The sequence below is a fragment of the Gambusia affinis genome, linkage group LG07 (assembly GCF_019740435.1).
Source record: "Gambusia affinis linkage group LG07, SWU_Gaff_1.0, whole genome shotgun sequence".
In the NCBI taxonomy this organism is placed as follows: Eukaryota; Metazoa; Chordata; class Actinopteri; order Cyprinodontiformes; family Poeciliidae; genus Gambusia; species Gambusia affinis.
In genome coordinates, this window is record NC_057874.1 from 19,838,161 (window position 1) to 19,858,021 (window position 19,861).

At 41.7% G+C, this 19,861-nt stretch overlaps 2 protein-coding genes across 8 annotated transcripts in view; one reads left to right on the plus strand and one right to left on the minus strand.

Moving 5' to 3' along the window:
• kcnab2a (potassium voltage-gated channel subfamily A regulatory beta subunit 2a) overlaps positions 1-13,669 on the plus strand; it is a 91,360-nt gene extending 77,691 nt beyond the window's left edge. For all 4 annotated transcript variants that reach the window (XM_044123472.1, XM_044123473.1, XM_044123471.1 and 1 more), the window contains 10 exons: positions 2,158-2,202; positions 2,688-2,732; positions 3,562-3,605; positions 3,800-3,886; positions 5,329-5,414; positions 5,522-5,642; positions 6,904-6,998; positions 7,883-8,003; positions 10,376-10,464; positions 11,581-13,669. In XM_044123472.1, coding sequence (XP_043979407.1) covers positions 2,158-2,202; positions 2,688-2,732; positions 3,562-3,605; positions 3,800-3,886; positions 5,329-5,414; positions 5,522-5,642; positions 6,904-6,998; positions 7,883-8,003; positions 10,376-10,464; positions 11,581-11,670 — 823 coding nt within the window. In that variant the 3' untranslated portion in view covers positions 11,671-13,669. The remainder of the gene's footprint in view (positions 1-2,157; positions 2,203-2,687; positions 2,733-3,561; positions 3,606-3,799; positions 3,887-5,328; positions 5,415-5,521; positions 5,643-6,903; positions 6,999-7,882; positions 8,004-10,375; positions 10,465-11,580) is intronic.
• Positions 13,670-15,640: 1,971 nt separating this feature from the next.
• megf6b (multiple EGF-like-domains 6b) overlaps positions 15,641-19,861 on the minus strand; it is a 60,707-nt gene continuing 56,486 nt past the window's right edge. For all 4 annotated transcript variants that reach the window (XM_044123466.1, XM_044123468.1, XM_044123467.1 and 1 more), the window contains 6 exons: positions 19,695-19,823; positions 19,440-19,568; positions 18,774-18,902; positions 18,566-18,694; positions 17,224-17,352; positions 15,641-16,990 (listed from right to left, as the gene is read on the minus strand). In XM_044123466.1, the coding sequence (XP_043979401.1) occupies positions 16,929-16,990; positions 17,224-17,352; positions 18,566-18,694; positions 18,774-18,902; positions 19,440-19,568; positions 19,695-19,823 (707 nt within the window). In that variant the 3' untranslated portion in view covers positions 15,641-16,928. The remainder of the gene's footprint in view (positions 16,991-17,223; positions 17,353-18,565; positions 18,695-18,773; positions 18,903-19,439; positions 19,569-19,694; positions 19,824-19,861) is intronic.

Sequence of the window (19,861 nt, forward strand, 5' to 3'; positions counted from 1 at the left end):
CCTGCTGAATGCACTGAAAATGGCTGATGTGCAAAACGGGTGACGAATCGGCTGCACAATTATGGGGAAATCTCAAAGCAATACAGTCTTATTCATCCATGAAACACGCAGCATTATATCACGGCTCCCTCTATCAGCAAGCTCGTGTGGCATCGGTTCTGCAGCATAAAAAACTAATTAATGGCTGGCTGCAGAAAGCCAGCATGCTCAAGGCAAACTGCGCCTTATGTTTGGACACTCAAATCACTCACTTTACACTAGGGCAACCCTCCAGCTATGTGTGGGAGACACACACTGTTACTGTAAGCTCACACAGGCAGAATTTCTGCATTTTTCTTTTTTTTTTTTTCCTGAAAATATGTGGGTCCAGCTGGCTGGATGTGAAGCAGCAGCACAGCTAAAGCAGAGGTCGGGTTGATGATGTTTGGATGTGCCGCCATAACTGGAGCAGGCAAGAGAATGTTTTAAATGTTTTATAGCACTGATCTTAAGTAAGTAACCAACAAACAAGTAATCGTTTGAATAATAAAAAGCACTCAAGCAGGGTAACAATAGAAAGAAACCCCCAGACAAACAAAAGAGAAGCAGAGTTCAACTTTATTAGTTTATTACTATGTTGACTGACTAAGAAAGCCACATCTATTTGGAATGTTTTGTTTTATCCTGCCATGCTATTGTTACGATTTAAATGTTGATTTAAAAGTATTTGGGAATTGTAAAGCATAAACATTTTCACATGGGTAAAATCCTTCAACTAGTATCAATAAAATGAGCTGCCTCATAGAAGCAGAACTATAAACCCTGGGCTGGGTAATTAGACCCCTAAACACAGAATACTAACAGAGTAACTAACGCCTGGAAACTATCAGATACTGCTTTTTTATTGGTTTAATTGATGTAAACTGTTGTAAAACTGATGCGTGCATTGTAAACTTTAATATTTACATCAAGCCTAAATATGAATTGTGTTTATGTCTTCTAGAGCTCATGAAATTAATTTTCTTATTTCATATAAATGTTGTTCAGTCAATGTCCACCAGTCATTATGTTGATTTTTTTTCTCTTATGAAGAATTTATATTTTACAATCCTGTTGATATTTTGACTGTAAACACTTTATAAATTATCAGTAATGTAAAAAAGAAAAATGGACAGAGGCTACTTAGCATTCATACCAACCTCTGACGGCAGTACACACCATTCTGCAATCACTCAGCAGGAATCACATTCATACCAAATTACTGATAGGTGAGCAACTTCGGGTTGACTGCATCGCCCAAGAGTAGACTGACATCCATATTGACATGTGGTAAGAAAGGAAGGCAGGATCGAACCCACAACTTTCTGATTGCATGACACACTTTTATTGGAGCCACAGTAAGAAGCAGATATAATTCAGCTCTGAGGAGGTTTTCATTCTGATGTAGTCACTGTGTTGCAGGACTCTGATCACTTTTAACTCCTTTGTTGCTCTTTACCTTCTGTGCTATAACTGGAGGAGCAGGGATCATAGTATTCTGGGCCATTTTTGTAAATAAAAAAAAAAAAAATGGGTAAAAATAATGCAGGTTTTTGTTTGCATGTTTCCATCGTCATGCATCAAAACTGATCAAACCTGGTGCTGATCTCATTTTTCTGTTGAAACTCATCTAAACTTTTGCCTTGAGTGCCTGTCAGAGCGTCTCTCTGCTCTGGGTGTTTGATGCAAACTCACTGCACTGTGACAACTGAAGTTGGTCACAGCTTCCAACTTCAGTTGTCTCTGTTCACCTCAGTGTCCTAAAGTCTTTTTGTATAAAACGGAGCAGCCAGGTGGCATCTCGTTGTTTGTCAGAGCGAGAGGACTGCAGAGACATCCCAGGGACCGCTGTCTGCCCGGCCCTAATGAGCCCCATGTTGATCATAATGTCACTCATTAGCACAACCTTCAGCTGTTAATGAGCCACATAGTGGTGGCTCCGGCCCCACCAACTCTGACCTGCCTGCTGATTCACACCATCAAATCTTTAACTGGTGTTCCTTAGAACTTAAGCCTCCCCTCTTATTGTGAGCACTCAGAGCCAGACTGCTTCCTTTTAATCCAGAAATCCAACCTTAACGCTCCCATCATCGTAGCATTATCTTTTATCTAATCTGCTTGTCTCCGTCTGCTTCGCAGGGCGGAGGTGGTTCTCGGGAACATCATAAAGAAGAAAGGATGGAGGTACAAGGCACACCTTAATCTACTCTGGTGTTTTTAAATTTCCGTCGCTGCCCACCAGCATATCTTGTTTCATCTTTTTTCTCTAACATAATAATAGGAGGTTGTGTAATGTGTGTGTTGTGATCCGGAACAGCAAGGTCTCAGTCCACAAAACACAAGATTAACCCGGGCCGTGACTCGAGTGTTCCTTCTCAATGAGGCTGAATAATGGATTAACATCTTGTCGATCTGGGATTAGCATTTGTAGGTTGTATGAAATCGAGGTCTACTCCTGCACACGTCGATGCAGCAAATAATAAAGTATGAAAGCATTATTCTCCTAAGGATGTGTTTATGTCATCTATTATAGTGTGTGCTCCAATATAAGACCTGTGTCTTGTGTGGGTTAAACACATTCCTCTTCTGTGTTAGTTATTGTCTTTCTGTTCTCAGCAAGTTCGTGTGGCAGCTGTTCTAACAGATGTGCTGTCATTCTCCATCTTTAGACGCTCCAGTCTGGTGATAACAACGAAGATCTTCTGGGGCGGAAAGTAAGTTTTTATCTGGATGCCGAGTGAAAAACTATCTCCCTGTGTAATTTCTCCTGACTCACCCAGTGCCGATGCCCCCTCTGGTAATAGGATCATGTGTCATCTGTTGTCAGGTTCTTTTCAGTAAAGCTGGAATCTCATATTTCACAAAGGATGAAATGATGTTCTGTCAGCACCAGGAGATTCTCACTGTATGATAACGTCAAGAAAAACGAGAAAGCTCTAATTGGCTTTATTTAAAACATAAAGGAAATAATAGAATACTGAATCTTGATTCATTGCAGTTGCAATAATATCTGAAAAATTTTGATTTGTTGAATGTCACAGAAAAGTATATTGATTTAAGTAAGTCAATTTAAAAAGGGAAACGCGAAGATACCGTATTTATTATACCCAGTGATATATTGCGTTTCTAAGAAAAATAGTGTGTTGCCTAATATTTTTAAGAAGTATTTCTAATTCAGAATTGTTACATGATGGTCATGTTTAGACCTAAAAATTACTTAAGACTGCAGAGTACACAGCTGTTGTCTCTCTTTTCGAGAGACAACTTTTTAATATTATTCTAATTTATTGAGATGCACCTTCAGACTGAAACGTTCTGAGTTCTTAGTGTGCAGAACATTTTTCTCCATTTTGCTCCCTATGACGTAACACAAGCTTAGCTAGCACATGTTCACTGATTAATTATTTGGGCGTTCTGGTGATCGGCCATCTAAACATCTCAGGAGTTGAACCAGTAGCTTTTTGGGTTAACCAGAAGGCAGCAAGCGACAGAAATGCCCAATAACTATTAATAATCCAAAGTTTGTTTCTTGTGTTTTTACAGAGCAGAGACTGAAAGAGGTTTATCTCGAAAACACATTATAGAAGGTAAGCGTCGTTGCAGCATGTCATTGGATTAAAAATGATGAATAACTTCCTAATTAGCAGCTTCAGGTTGAGGGAATCAAAGCTGCATTTGGAACAATAACTGTGTTAAGCTGAGAATATCCTCCCTATTATTGCTCATGCACTTGAACATTGTAGATGTGGGAGCAGAGACTTAGTGTGGGGTTTATTTTCAGGTTTAAAAGCTTCTTTAGAAAGACTGCAGCTAGACTACGTGGATGTGGTTTTCGCCAACAGACCCGACCCCAACACACCTATGGAAGGTAATTCTGTTTGTCTCATTGGATTTATCGCTTTATTTTGGTTTTTATTTTCCGTTTTTTTTTTAATTTTATATATACATATATATGTACATATTAAAAACAGCCTCCTGTTCGTCTCTATGACTACTGCAGTGCGAGGACTTGGATGTACAATCCTCCTGTAACTGAAACGTCTATTTTTAAACGCTTCCTGTGGTCCGGGTGCTTCCACCTCCACAGTCGGAATGATGATAGATGCTGATGCTGGAGACCTTTAAATGGCAGAGTTGCTAACTGTGTGTGGGCTCAGCTGGACGCCCAGTGCCCATCTGCTGCAGCAGTAACAGTTCCTCTTAGGGTTAAAGTTGAGCCTGAGGTCATCTTTGTGCCTCAGGCTTGAGGCTTCACTGCGTCTGGGATCTTCTACTCTGTCTTATTTCTGAAAAATAGTTTCATTTTTTTTAAATATTCTTTGTTGCCCATCTGCCTTGTTACGACTTCTTCATATGGATAGCTTCAAGGTTACTCGTGAGTTTACAGTGGTTAAACCCTCCGGTGTGCTTTTATTTTGGTGGTAGCTGAGGGGGTAAACAGGGTGAAAAAGGAGGTTTAACGGCTCCTCTTTCACATCAGAAGAACTTTCCTAAGCCATGCAGCCACCGGATGATAGAAAGGGCCGATTTCTCAGAAGCAGGGCATCCATAAATTTAATAGATGGATGCAGGATTACTGAGGGGTTGATGCAATCTTTTTTTTATTACACTCCCGCGCTTGTGCTCTTGTCTGGGAAGCCCGATCGTTATCTAACCCGTTTCATGTTTTGCTCCGCAGCCTCACACACAAAACAAACTGTCACCCCACCCAACGAAGAGACGGAAATTAGAGCCGGGTGAAGGGAGATTTCATTTAGCACGCGTCAGATCTGACTCCAAGTGGAAATTTCTACCTTTAAATAAAATATAGTAATGTAGAGACACAATACGTTGAGATAAATTTCTTAAATATTCCCCATGCATATTAAGGGGAGGAAAAATAATCATCCCTGGCGTATTTTTAACCCTCCATGCTGAAAATACGTAAGCTTCCATCCCGTGTGTCAGCCCACTTTGTGCACGATTAAATATCTGAACTGGTGAACGTATGGCTGTCATCTCCTATTCATGTCACTTGGCTCCCGTTTCATGTTGCACGCTTCAAATTTAAAACAGATCCTTGTAAATATTAACGTGAATGTCATTCAAGTCTTGCCTTGTTAAGAACAGATGTCACGCTCATCAGGATTCTCTGGCTTCTAATTAACATAATCACCTTCTCCACCTCCCTCCCGAATTGTCTGGGATATTTGGATTGCAAATGATAACAAACTGGGTTTTTTTTTGTACCATTAAAAGTCAACGATGTTTATGTTGCATCGTGGAGCACAACATGGAGAGCACATGGTGTTTTTGTACGTGTTTCTGCAGAAACTGTAAGAGCAATGACCCATGTGATAAACCAAGGCATGGCCATGTACTGGGGAACATCCCGCTGGAGCCCAATGGAAATAATGGTGAGAAGACAGAAAAACAGATCAACATGAAGGAGAATTAGGGATCATGTTGTTTTCCTCATTTTATTACCTCAGTATGATTTGGTGTATTTGTTGTTTTCCTTTAGGAGGCGTACTCTGTGGCGCGGCAGTTTAACCAGATTCCTCCTATATGCGAGCAGGCAGAGTACCACATGTTCCAGAGGGAGAAAGTGGAGGTGCAGCTGCCTGAGCTTTTCCATAAGATAGGTGAGCACTGATGCATTTCTTGCTCTAGATGAAGTATTGATTTTTTGCAATGGTAAATTGGGTGCATGTGCAGTAGATTTATTATTATTTGCTTCATGTTGAACACATGCAGTTGTTTCCATTGTCGTCCACTCAGTTCAGCCTGAGGAGATACGAGCCTCGTAGTAGAACAGGTTCCAAGATGTAATGTAGCTGGTTTCAGTTTTTATTCTGAAACCAAATTGCAACTGTTTTAAGTCTTACACTAAAATAACAAATAAAAAATCATGTTGATCACACAATTTAGATTTTTATACAAAAACAGCTTAGCCCTTCTGGTGATCCATTTATGTATCGTACTGCAGTAAATTTGTTATGAAATGATGCTGGAAAGTTATTTTTCCCCCCTTTCTCTCTGGAGCAAAAGCCAATAGTGTGATGCATTTATGCATCTGACTGACAGAATGCAGTGAAAGGCTGGAGAAGGGTGAGAACTGTTCGTCTTTATGTTCAAAATAATAAAGATGCAGTCTTAGAGTCCTAGACAATTTTTTTAAAAGATCTCTGCAAAGGGAGAAATCACACGGTGCATGGGAAGTGCAATTTTTTTTTTTTTTTACAGGTATTACACTATATGTAAATAGTGGCACAAACATTTATCCCTCCCTCCGTCCCTCAGTAATCTGGTAGCAAATCACAAACCTTTATGTCTCAAATGATTCAGCACAGTGTCACATGGGTGAGTAACATTCTAATGACTTTCCAACACTGAAGAGATTCTGCTGACAACCTGTGGAGAGGAAGACGATGGCCAACTGCAGCGTTACCATTTGGATGGGGGATGGAGGCGAAAGCAGGATGAGCTGTGTGTAGACGACAAAGCAACATTGTCCACATCCCCATTAAACAAAGAAAACGCCCAATCCTAGAAAAAGTTTTTTTTTTTTTAAATAAAAATTTAATCAGATTTTTTTTAAAATATTGCTGTACCTTGATACTCTCTCATGCCAACTCACATTACTGAGATACAAGTTTAAAGTTCAGCTACTGCAGAGGTGTCAAATTTATTTTAATTTCAGGCCACAGCAAGATTATAAATGTTCTCAGTTCCAGTTGTGGTGGAATGTGTTGGTAAAACTACCCATTAAAACACTGTTGCAATTGTTCTATGTTTGATCTGTACTTCTTAAAGTACAAATTTTAACATCTTTTCACATTGATGTAATTTGGTCCTGATGATGATGATGATGATGATGATGATGGTAATCTGCTTCTGTTTTAGGTGTGGGCGCCATGACATGGTCTCCGCTGGCCTGTGGGATCATCTCAGGGAAATACGACGGCAGGGTGCCTCCGTACTCTCGGGCGTCTCTGAAGGTAGACCCAGCACCTCTCCGCTGCCCACCGACCTCTCCGTTCATCTGTGCCCACTCTCACTGCTCTGTGTCGCCCCTCCCCCACTGGTTGCAGCTCGTTTGTTTCATTGTGTCTCTGTCTCTTCCAGGTTCTGTAGCTCTGCATACTGTGTACCTGTGTGTGTTTTCAGTGCCGTTTTCACGCCATGCTCCTCTACGACGTCGTTTGTCATCAAGCCGACTCCAGCCCAGTACATTTAAATGCCCACAATTCATATGACATATTCACATAGAAATTAGCTGTAATCTGACACCAATAACAACTGAATGAGTTAATTTTTTAAAGCAGAAGATGGGTTTTTCTCTAACGTTTATTTTAAATAGTTTTTATGAAGGGAGAAGTCAGGATTTATTTCCATCAGTGAAATGAGCATTCAGGAAAAACTGTTTATACTAACCCCTGATTTTTCACACTGTTGTGTCCCTCTGTGGTGAAGTGGCATGTCTTGTGTGTGTGGATTGTGTAGCACACAGTGGTTCATGAAGCAGACCCTTTGTGTTGGTGTTGTGCTGTTCCTGCTTCTTGTTTGGCTCAGTGTTGCCTGTAGATGTTGTGTGTCTCTGGCTCTTAAGCTGTGTGACCAGTAGCATCCCTGGTTGAGACGTTTTGTACCTCAGCTAAGTGCAGCTGTTTCATACTGTTAGTACAGTAATCAGGACAGGATTTCCATAACTTTGTGATGATTAAAAAAAAAAACAAACAGAACGTGAGCAGGAGCAGCTTTGTTTCCCCCGGCTGAGGCTCTGACAGCTGAAGACAGAGTCACGTGTTTAAAAACGGGCCCTGCTGACACGACGATGTGAGCAGGGCTGTGTTTTTGAGCAGGTGTGCTATGTTTTCAACAGGGCTACCAGTGGTTGAAGGACAAGATCTTGAGCGAGGAGGGCCGGCGTCAGCAGGCGAAGTTGAAAGAGCTGCAGGCAATCGCGGAGCGGCTGGGCTGCACACTGCCCCAACTCGCAATCGGTACGCAGATACACTCTGCCGCTCTCTCTCTTTCTGTCTGTCTGTCCGTCCCTCTGCCTCGGACGGGTCCGGGGTCAGCGGCGCTCTCGCAGCTGTCTGAGTTCTCTGTTGTGTTGTCACGTGTATGTCTGTCTTGGTGTGAAAGACTCGCAGCATAGGATCTTGAATGCGCGGGACGTAAACACACAGTAAACATGTCTCTGACTCATTCCTTTAATAAGACCGGAGACGATGTGAATGTCGACACATGGCATGCAAACACATGGAGTAATCTGAGGTTGTCTCAAGCATTTAACAGCTTCAAGTCTCTGCATCAAAACAGGATCCCTGAAATTAATCCACAGGTGACAGGTATCTAGTCACTGCTGGCAGCAGAGCCAGAAACCCCACCGTCAAATGTTGGCTATGAGGTGAATAAATCCAAGACTCAGTCTGCAATCTCAGATTAGATCGCTGCAGTTTCTTCACCCTCTCTGTAAAATACTGTCATAAATCAAGTTTCACGCCCCATTAGTCGACAGCCAATTCCCATAACTCCTTTCTGGGCTTCTGAAGGCAGCAGAGCAGATTTATGCGCACTGTGGAGTCCTTTTCACTCCAACGTTGAATTAAAACTGTGATTGATATCATTCTGCCTTTAGCCTGAGGCTGTGTTGGCAAAGCAGGTGTTAAATTCAGGATTTAGAGAGTGAATGTGACAAGTGGATGAAGTTAAGCTAAGTTGTTGGTCTTTTCCCTGCCGCCAGGCATCGTGTACTCATGACAAATCCAGAGGAAAAAGCTTCGACTGTTCCGGTTTTCTGGGTTGTATTTTCAGTTTGGCGGAGGAATTGTGTTGAATCGTAATCCCACTATTTTTACAGCAACATTTTGCCTCCCTTTGTGCTGTAATCTGCTTACAACTCCTGAATTGCAGAAGCATTCAGTTGTATTGCATAATACAGCTACCAATTATAATAACACACCATGCAGGAGTGGGGTATTTTTGTGACGATTTGTCCAGAATAACTGCAGAATGTCAGGTTTCCTGCTTGTTCTCAACAGAGTTCACTGATGAAATCCTAAAAAAATGTTTTGCACAACCTTGTTTTTAGATAGGTTGGCAGTTTTTCCATAAAGCAGAGACACACAACCTTAGACACAGATGAAAAAGCAAAAATATAAAAAGAGAAGATCTAGTTATACTCCAGATAAATCTCCCGTGTAATATTTAGCGTCGTGTTAATATTTTTGGGTACAGCATCCAACTTTAAAGACCCACAAATCACACAAGCTGTCATAAACACCAATTTAAAGACGCACACCATAAATTCTAGTTTAGCAAATACGATAGCAAATTCTCTGCAGCGTCTTAAAGATGTGTGATAGTTTCCAAACTGATTTGAGCTCTTTCAACATTTCTGTGGTGGGATTGTTGTGGTTCGTTGTTTTAATGCCAACATATCTGGGTCCTGGAGGAGCCTGGTAGCAGTAGCTAATCCACAATATGTGGCTTGAGTCAGTGTGACTTGGGCTGTTGAAAATTAGACAGAACGGTGGCCTCTCTAGCCTATCGCCAAGGCTGCAACCTCATCATGCCCAATATTAGACTGGCAGAACTTTTATTAAGGTAATGAAACTCTCTTGGCCCGTTGGCAAGGACAGGCAGGAGGCAGAGAAGAGGGAAGGAAAAGTTCTTAGTATTATGATGTCATTTTACAGTACTTGCAGTGAAAATCATTAAAAGCAAATTCTGGCCAAAGCCTCTGCGTGAAGAACTCGCAGTGATCAGCAAAAGATCAGCAAATGCTTTATGAATGATTTGCTCACACATCAACATGTCCTGAGAAACATGCAGAGTGCTGCGCTGGATCAATACTGAAATTGATTGCGGACGTGCAGAAACCTCACGAACATATGTAGGCAATTTCTGCAGGTTAATAAGTGGAGATGTGATATCTTTGGCAGACGTGTCGTTTTAAGATAGCAGGTTAAAACAGCTTGATTACTTATTCAATCAGAACCATGCTTTTCCCGGGTTTGTGTAATTTATTTAGTGTTATCGAGACACGGCAACACCTCTGTGTCGTTCACTACACAACACACGTATCCACGTCGCTCTGAGTGACTCTGCAGGACAGAGAACCAAGGTATGAGATGCTCTTATATGTGCAATCAAGCAAAATGAAGAAAGTTAATATACATCTATTTAAAACTGTGTGTGATGTAATGTTTTACCTGGTTTTGCTGTAGATCAATTATAGATTCACTTTGTGAAATGGTGCCATGTTGTGCAGCATATGTTTGTGTGTGTGAGTCATGGATGTGGCCCTGGTTGTGCGCGCGTGTGTGTGGTGGTGGGGACGTCATCAGTGTTTACTGATCTCCTGCAGCGTGGTGCCTACGGAACGAGGGGGTGAGCTCTGTCCTTTTAGGGGCCTCCAACACCGACCAGCTGATGGAGAACATAGGAGCGATCCAGGTGAGGCCGCTGAACCTTCTTCCTTGTTTTTCCTTCTTTACTGTTCCAGCAGAGCACATTAAAAGTTTTCCCTTTTCAAAAGAATGGGACGGAGGCCATCTAATCTGATTCATATTCGTGCCTTCCAGCGTGAAGCGGCAGTTCTTCCGCTCCCGAGTGCAGCTTGTCCTCCTGGGCAGCTCACCGCTGCACGCTCTCTTGCTTTACTGTACCACGTTAATAAGGTCAGCCCAGTATCATTTGCCGAGGGGATTGGAGACGAGCTCACAGCCACTTCTTTCTCTGCTGATAAGGCTTGCTCTTTTAATGGGGTTTGCGTACTGGTGGGGCTCTGGGTGCTCTCTTCACATTATTCCTGGCCCACAGTGAACAGCATCCCCCCCACCGCCTCCTCCAGTTTGATGCTTTGCCTTCACTCCTGACTGTGTTTATGCTTGTGCACACTATATCCGCTCCCACTGTGTACATTTGATATTTCGGCTTCAAAATGTTACTCTCACATTTCCCGAGGCGTTTGTAGTTTTCTTGTTGCCAGACCTTTTTATCCCAAACCCAGAATTAGAACACAGTCTCACATGTAAATTAGTTTTTCTTTAAGGAGTCCATAGAAATATATTTTCCACTTAATTTCTACATTTCTAATGTATTATGTTCATAATATTGAGTAGGGCTGCAACTAATGATTATTTTAGTAATTATCATTTACGCCAACGATTAATCGGATAAGAACACTGGCACATTCTGCCATCTATGACAGACCTGGACTTTATTCAGTTTGCTAATCATAAGAGATTTCTGTGTCTGCCAGGTTACAGCTGTTTCTAATGGCTACTCATGGCACAAAGAAAAGATTTTGAATCTCAATTTGGTCTCTCTCCAGTCGGACGTGCCTTGAAAACCTCTAATATTCTGCATAATGATCTTATATCCTCCTATATGCTACTGTTTAAAGAGCAATCTGACAAATCAGCATTAGCAGGTCAGAAATCTGACATAAAACTCTGTAAGTGTTTTACAGCACAAATAATAAGCAGATCAGGTAAAGTAAGATGCTTTCTTTCTCTGTTTTTGTAACAGTGGCTATGACTCCAACGTCATGTTTGTTTGTGTTCACAGGTTCTTCCAAAGTTGTCGTCGTCCATCACCCACGAGGTGGACAGCATCCTGGGGAACAAGCCGTACAGTAAAAAGGACTACCGCTCCTAACGGGCCCGACGGCCCCGCCCGGCAGGGCTGCACCCGGCCTGCAGCCGCAGCGCCCCACCTTTGCCTGATCCTCTGTTTGCTTGAGCTTTTACTGAGTGAGACCCTGGCGCATGAGTCTGGCCTCGCCAAGGCCACGCAGGGCACCTCATTTAGAGTTACAGAGATGAGAAAAAGTGGGAAAAAATCGAGTCACCTTTACGGGACGGGACGGGATTAACAGAGAAAAACAGAACAGTAAGAGAGGTTAGGGATATGCGCTCATAAGTAAATCAGTTATACATCCTAATCAGCTGAACGTACTTTAAAATCATAGAGAAAATTAAGGGAAAACATCTTTTTTTTTTTTTTTTTTTTTAAAGTAAATAAGCACATTCTTGCTTGGCAGCCAGATTTTTTTTTTTTTTTATCTTTTTCTAAAACTGAATGCAACTAAAAAATATAAATATAGTTGATACTGTATGAATATACGGGAATTGCTGTTGCACATGTACCATAGCCATGCATTTGTTCCTGAGACGTTCTGTTTACAAACACGTGTGTACTGTAAAAGTCCGTCAAAGTTTCACTGTAGGAACGTTCGTGTTGTCAACGTCAGCAGCCCTCTTGAGGGCTTCAACAATCAGCACTTTAGTACTGTCAGTAACGCTGTTGGGGGGGTCGATTTAAAGAAGAGAGAGCATGGGTATTAGCAGTCTTATGTCACAATCATTGCACTATAGATTCACGTCGCCTCTCCTCCTCCTCCGTTTTCCCACTGACAGTACGCTCGTTCAACCTGACGCATCGAAGCTCCTGCTCTCTAACAGGAGCTGCATCACTGTGTCCCTGCCCCCCCTTTCGTACCCCCCCGGCCCCCCAAAGACCCGCCCCTGTCTTATAGGCTGCACAGGGAGCGATCACGTCTCACCAAAACCCGTCTTTGGTCAAGTTCTGTTCAAGTATTTGCCTTATTTCCAGTTGCATTGTACTGTGCTTCGGACTTCAGCGTAGGTAGGCGGCCCTCCACCCCCACCCCCCACCGACTGTGTCCCCAGCTAAGGCTCGACTGGTGGGAGTGGGAGGAAGGAGGCACGTGTCCAGTTAATCAGTGGGCGGCAGCAGCTCAGGGAACGAAGAAGGTGGTTTCATGTGTGCGTTGGTGTGCGTTTGGGAGGTTGTAACAAATAATCTTTAGTGTTTATTTCATTGTTTTTTGTTTTTTTTTGGTTTTCTTTTTAGCATGGCTCGAGCCAAAGATCTTCTTCATCTCTTTTTAGCTGACACACTTTCACTTCCTGCAAGGTTTTTGAGTCATCTTTAAGCATGTGCTGTCCGGCTTGGTATACCTATTTATGGGATGGACTCTACTTCATATTTATCTTTACCTGACCAAACTCTTAAAGTGGTTATCAATACGCCCTTCATATGCAGAATGCGTTAAGTAGTGCGGCTCGGTGCTTTCGGGTCGGTGCGGTTCGGTTCGGTTAAAGCAGCAGACGACCCGATCACACAGACTCAGTGCAGATGTCATCGCTGTTTGTCCTTTGGGTGCTCTCTTACCGCGACTGAAGCACAAGCAGATCGCATGTGACATTTCTGCCCACGGGAGGAACAAGATGACGCTTCTCAGCTTAGAAAATCATGTACATAAATCTTTGCAGCTCATAAACTGTTAACAGAAAAATACAAAAAAATAAAACGACCAACAGTGCAGATAAAAAAAACAAAACTTTCACATTAGCGATAATCATAGAGATGTTAGAGCTTCTCAGCTACAATTGAGGGGATAATCAGAGCGGATGAGATGTAACTTTCTTTTCTTTGAGTGTTTAATAAACTGATTTAAGTGTGTGTGCGTGTGTGTGTGTGTGTGTGTGTAGCAGCAGGGGACAAATAATCCAACCCTGCCCCTTTAGTCTGCTGTAATAATTGATCCACGTTTTAGTCCAATTTGTTGTATCTTCTGTCTGAGTAAATAAAACAGGCGAAAGCCCACGCTGTTTTCTCTAAAAAAAGAAAAGAATATTAAGTAGATTTGTCTGTGGAGTTCCTGTGTCTTGATGTTTTCATCTGCAGGGAGCAGAGAAAAAGTCTGAGACTTTAAAAGGGACAATGTGACATTTCAGGAAATTAAAGAAGAAAAAAAATAATAATTTTTTTCTTTCTTGCTAAAAAGTTAGACTGACACCACTTTAATATTTTCTGCTAAACTTGACCGTCAGCTTATCCCAGCATAAAGACTGGATCCCAGGAGAGAAAAGCTGGTTTATCTCTTGTCTTACAGAAGCAAACATTTACCTGCCAGGATCATTAAAGCCCCTTAGTTAACGCTAAAAACATTCCCTGAAGTCTGAGGCTACTGTTCAAGATAAATGTAATATTATACAAGACTGGGTTGTGTAATAAAATGTACAAATATTATCCTTTTTACAGGGTTCTACCCTCAGAAACTAAGGTACATTAAAATAAGTCAAGCTGCAGAACCTCAAATCTTGTCCAAAGGGTGTCAATATTTCCTGCGTTTATTCTCAGAACAGAGTTAAAGGACGTGAGCGTGTTCTGAATGTAGCTTCCTGCTGAGAGAGAGAAATAAAATATTACCAGATGTTTGATCAGTAGTTATCAAGTTGCCCAAACGGAGATCAGAATCATAATCCAAAGTTCACACATAGTTAAATAAAATTAGATTATAGGCACGACTTCATAAAGTTTTACTGTACAAATGATGCAGAGGGATGAATTGATTCAGAGCCATTTAACACACTGGATCTGATCAAAACCAAACTATAAAACGGGAAACTCGCAGCTAAATGTGAGGCTGAGGGCTGTAAGGACGTTTACAGTTCTCAGAACAAACCAGTAGAAATCAAAGGGCTTATACAGAAAAGTCTTGCTGTTCTGATGGTTTACTTCAGTGGAGCCAACTAACCTGAGAAATAAATAATGGGAGTGTTGAGTTTGTACATTTTCGTGCAGCAAGCAAACTCCTGGAGGTCACTGGTCTGGTTTGCACTTTTTTTGAGCAGAGTCAGTAAATATTATTTTGCCTCAGGACTCCCTAATTCTTTGTTACAAAGTTGTTGTTTTTTTTGTTTAGTTTTTTTGCATTGCGTTAGAGAGAAAACCCAAATTTGAAATTCATTTTCTGATCTTATTTATGGAGGGAACCACATTGATGCACTCATCAAATCCTCTCCTATTCCTGTAGAGAGTAGTTGATCTGATCCAGTAGTATCCTCAGTTTAGCATCATTTCCAGAGACTGGAGGTCATAGTGGTGTCCATCTTCTTTTGCCAAGAACTAAAATAAACACGTTTCAGTAATTGTTTGTTTTCCTTTGAACTGCAACGCTGTGCATCTTAATGGCCCATCGCTGTTACTCCTAACTGGACGTTGTCGGAATATCTTCATGTTTGAAGCCTGTGCGCGTGTGTGTGTGTGTGTGTAAGTGTGTGTGGTACCCTCATCTGTGCAGGGAAAATTAATGCTTTAAGTGTTCCTAGTTTGATCATGTTTCCTGTTCTGACAGTTTGTAAAAGATCCACGAACGGACGGAGCTTAGGTCAAACAGAGAATATATTTTTATGTTTTAGCCTTTAATGCCATAGAGAAAGTTATAAGAGCTGTTATTTTTTATTTTCCATCATGCTGCGTTATGCTGTCAGTATTGTATGGAGTAAAGGAAAAAAAAACTGACCAAAACAAAGAATTTGTGTTGCGTGGGCATTTTGAGGAATGCTCTAGTGCAGCTTTGTACTGAATTCACTCTGAAGACGACACGGTGGGAGCCTGGTACCTTCTGTACATACTCTGACCTTTGTGTACATACTTCTGGTTGTGATCACCTCTGCCTTTTTCTCTTTTTATTTAGAGTTTTTTCTTTTTCGCAGGCGTTGTTATCTGCACTGTGCTTGAATCTGAAACTTAGACAGGATGTACAGCTTTGATCTTTAAATGAAGTAATGATAAAAGATAAGAATGGTAAACAACCCTGAGTGTGCATCTTTATTTCTCACCTTGTTCAGCTGTAAAAACAACCATATGAAATATAAATACAAAACCATTTATACACAAAATCTATTAAAATAACAAAGAGCAACGTTTGTCAGATTTGCACATGAATGCTGCTTCATTTAATGTCACTTGACTAGAAAGAACTCAGACGTCCAACATTTCATGAACTGGAGTATCACATTATTTGACTGAGGTACGTACAGGGCCTTGCAAAAGTATCTATATTTAACATTTCCACATTTTGTCAGATTGCAACCACAAGTTTTAATATACTGCAACTCTAAATAAATTGCAGTGCAGCAAGTTGTTGTTAGAAGTGATCTAATAAATTGAGTCACCTTCTGGACAGCATCTAATAAGAGTATCATGAGAGACGGAGGAACACAGCAGACAGGTCAGCAGAGTTTTTCTGGAGAGTCACTGATAGACTGCTGCAGTTAATGGAGCCCAGATGTACAAATCTCACTGATGCTGGTCGGTGCATTTTCCACATGAACAAAAAATGGTATTTAAAGCATATCGCTGCCATCCAGTGGCCTGAGTTATTCCCAGTTATGCATATATTTTTTTTCCTAATTTGCTGATTAATTACCTACATTTGAATTTGTTACATTTCCTCCTTTAGATGAGAAATGTTATTTTGAATTCAACATCTGTAAAATGCCAGTACTACACTTACATTTTCATTTGCTGAGTTAATTCAAGTTACTTGGTTGTAAGGAGATATTTCATTGTAAAAAATCAAGAGCTTCAAATCTGCTAAGGGTTGACAGCAAGGAGAGCATCAGTCAGAAGCTGCCAATATGCCCATTGTTACTCTTTAACACAGTTAGAGTATTAATTCAGGCTGAATCCAAATGAACACTGTATTGTATTGATCTATTGCCTAAATCTCTAACTTGTGGTTCTAAAGTGACAGAATGTGGAAAAAGTCTGGGGTGTATAAATACTGCTGTTTTACTAACAACACGTTCATTGACAAGGGCAACAATGCTGACTTCTGGGAAGGTTGATATACAGTACCTGTGAAAACTTATGTTAAAAGACATCACTGGAAGCCACTGAAGGCAACAATGTCCTGACGCTGCACTCTGCTTGTGGAAATATTGTCACCGTTATTCCACAGATCTAGGATGTAACCTTGTTTTCAGCTGCACTTCTCTTCAGAGTCTCTATGGTTGCTGCTGCTGCTGCTGCGTCTCGTCAGACTTTTTCATTTCATCGTTCGTCTGTCCCAGTTTCAGTTTTCCAGCTCCGTGGAGCTGTTATAATGAGTTGTGCTGCGAGTTCGCTCTGCTGCTTCCATAGCTGTAGAGTGGGGGTCCACCTGAGTGTGTGGGGAAGGGCACGAAAACAGAGCTGTGAGTCCAGCACTCGCTTCTGATCAAAACAAAAGAAACCACAGCAACTTTAGGTGCAGTGTCTGCACTTCTGCCCCACGCAGATGGAACCTGAACACTGTCAGCACCTAACTCTGCTCATCTACTCTGATTTCATCAAGTCAGCAGGGATTCATCCTTTGGTTCTGACTCGCCTGCTGAGTGTTGGTCAGTGCTTTACCTTCCTGACAGGAGAGTCCGAGCCAGCTGTGAGCACAGAGACAGCGGCCGTTGCGTCGGTCGCACTGCGCCCCGTTCTTACACTCGCAGGTCTCTGCGCAGTCTGGCCCATAATGATCGCCTCTGCAGTCTGAAACAGAACCCACACAGGAACCAGATCGGTGCAGGTAAAGATTAACAGCAGGCTGGAGAGGAACGTCATCAGGTGAAAGGTCCAATGCAAGTCAAACCTTCTCTAAACATTTTTAAACATTTCTAGGATCAACCTTTATACGCAAGGTGATGTTACTAATTTTTACATTTAATTTTTTCTTTAAAAAAATGTAACTTAGATTTCTGACCTGGGAAAAAACATGCTTAAGCAATTTTAATAACATTATTGTTCGGTTAAAGGGACGGTATTATGTATTTCCCAGTCACATTATGTCATTTTATCACATAATAAAGTAACTACGTTACTTTCAGTAGTAAAAATTCTGTACATATCAAATACGTACAGCATCTTTAATTTAGAATCATCTTTAAAACTAAAGATCAGTCATCTTTACTTTTATTTACCACACTTAACTTCATGCAGACAGAGAAATACCTCGCGTCTCTGCATCAGCCTTCAAACGCAACAACTCAAGATGTCCGGATTGCTTCCTGTCAACAGTTCCAGCTCGAGTTCATTGTCAGACTGCCATCTATGTGATACTGATGTGATGATGTCACACAGATGTCCAACAACCCTAGCAGGAGAATATTAAAGGTCGATCCAGTTCACAAGTACAAAGTCTCTCCCAGAACTTTAACCTTCATGTTGTCCCTACTGTTTTCTCTTAATTCACCATCTGGGCAAATCTCTCTCTTCGTTTGGTGCAAGAAAAAGAAAGTGAGTGTGTTGTAGTTGGAGGGACTTATGAAGACTTCCTGTGAGTTCTGAACTTGAGTTCTTGTGAAATGGAATGGCTTTGTTTTTTTTCCACTTTGAGTAAAAAGAAACATCACATGTTTGGACCTCACACATCTCCGTGTTTGTTTAAAAGTAGCGAATTATTATTTAGTCATGCTGTTTTATAAATATAAAATAGACAGAATTTTATATTTCATTTCATCCTGTTGGTTAAAAGTAGGTGAAGATCTAAAAGTCTCAGCTTTGAAGCTCAACGTTTTCACCTGTTTTTGAAATGAACTCAATTCTCCTAGTTTCTTGCCTAATCCAATTAAAACCGCGTCCTTCATGAGATTCTCTGAGCCCAAAGCAAGATTATCCGACGTTATGAAAGCAAGTGCATGTTTTCTATTTCACGCTCTCTGAGGTAACGTGTGCTCTCAGAGTTGGATAAAGAACTAAAGATTACCAATATCACATCTGGCGCCTGTCTTCCCGGAGGGACAGATGCATCTTCCAGTCACAGGATCACACGGGGAACCGTCTTCGCAGTCACACACCCCGACACAGCCTTGACCGTACCTCCCCGGCTCACACACTGAGAACGCAGTTAGGGATGTGATTCAAAGACTAAAGTTATTCCTACTATTTGGTGTGAATAAACAGTTTTGACTGACCTCTGTGGCAGTGGGCTCCATGATGTCCTGGAGGACAGATGCAGTGGCCCGACACGGGGTGACAGGTGGCGCCGTTCATGCAGTCACACTGCAGCTGACACAGCGGACCGTGGAAACCAGGAGGGCAGACTGAAGGGGAGGACAATCAAAAGATATCAGCTTGATGGCGTTTGCCCTTCATTGAAAACAGCTACAAACACAGACTGAGCACACATGCACTTGCTTTGTTTGATATTTCAAATTTGTATGAATCTGTGCAAGTTTTGGTGAAACACACTAAAGTCAGATCAACTTTAGGTGCTGGAATCAGTCAGTATTTACTGACATTTTTAGGACCTGGACTCTTAGGTTCAGCGAATGAACATCATAAAGCTGAATAAAAAATGTATGAAAAGTAACTACTGCAGCAGGATGCTGCAATAGAAGAGTCCATGTTTATTTTAATCATAGCACACGTCAGCGTGTGGAAACATGTGACTCACTGTAGTCTACACAGTGCAGGCCTTTTCCTCACAGTGATGTGGAACACAAAGGTTTATGGAAAGAAACAGGAGATTTAAATCATTGTTCTGAAAGGGATTTGCAGCTAAAAAAAAAAACCCATCAGATTTATCCCTCAGGACATTTTCACCCTTCTTTATGTGTGCCTGTCTCTTCGGTTCTCACCGTGTTCACACAGATGTCCATAGTAGCCCGATCCGCAGCGACACGTTCCCGTCACTTTGTCACAGGAGCCGTTATTTTGACAGCTACATTTCAGCTGACAGTTTGCACCGAATCGGCCTACGGGACACTCTGGCACAAGACGAACGGGACAAATTATCAGCCTCATGACTTCACACTGTGCAGCATTAAGACTCAGCACTCTGCGCATGCATTTCTTATCTATTATTGAACAGAAGCGGTCATAAAATCCACTACCAATGTTGCAGCGTTCCCCAGTCCAGCCCAGACCGCAGGTGCAGTTGCCTGTCGCAGAGTCGCACAATCCTCCGTTACTGCAGTTACAGCGTTGAGTGCAATATTCCCCAAACCAGCCGGGAGGGCAGCCTGAGGCCAAACACACACACTCAAATTATACTGAAGGA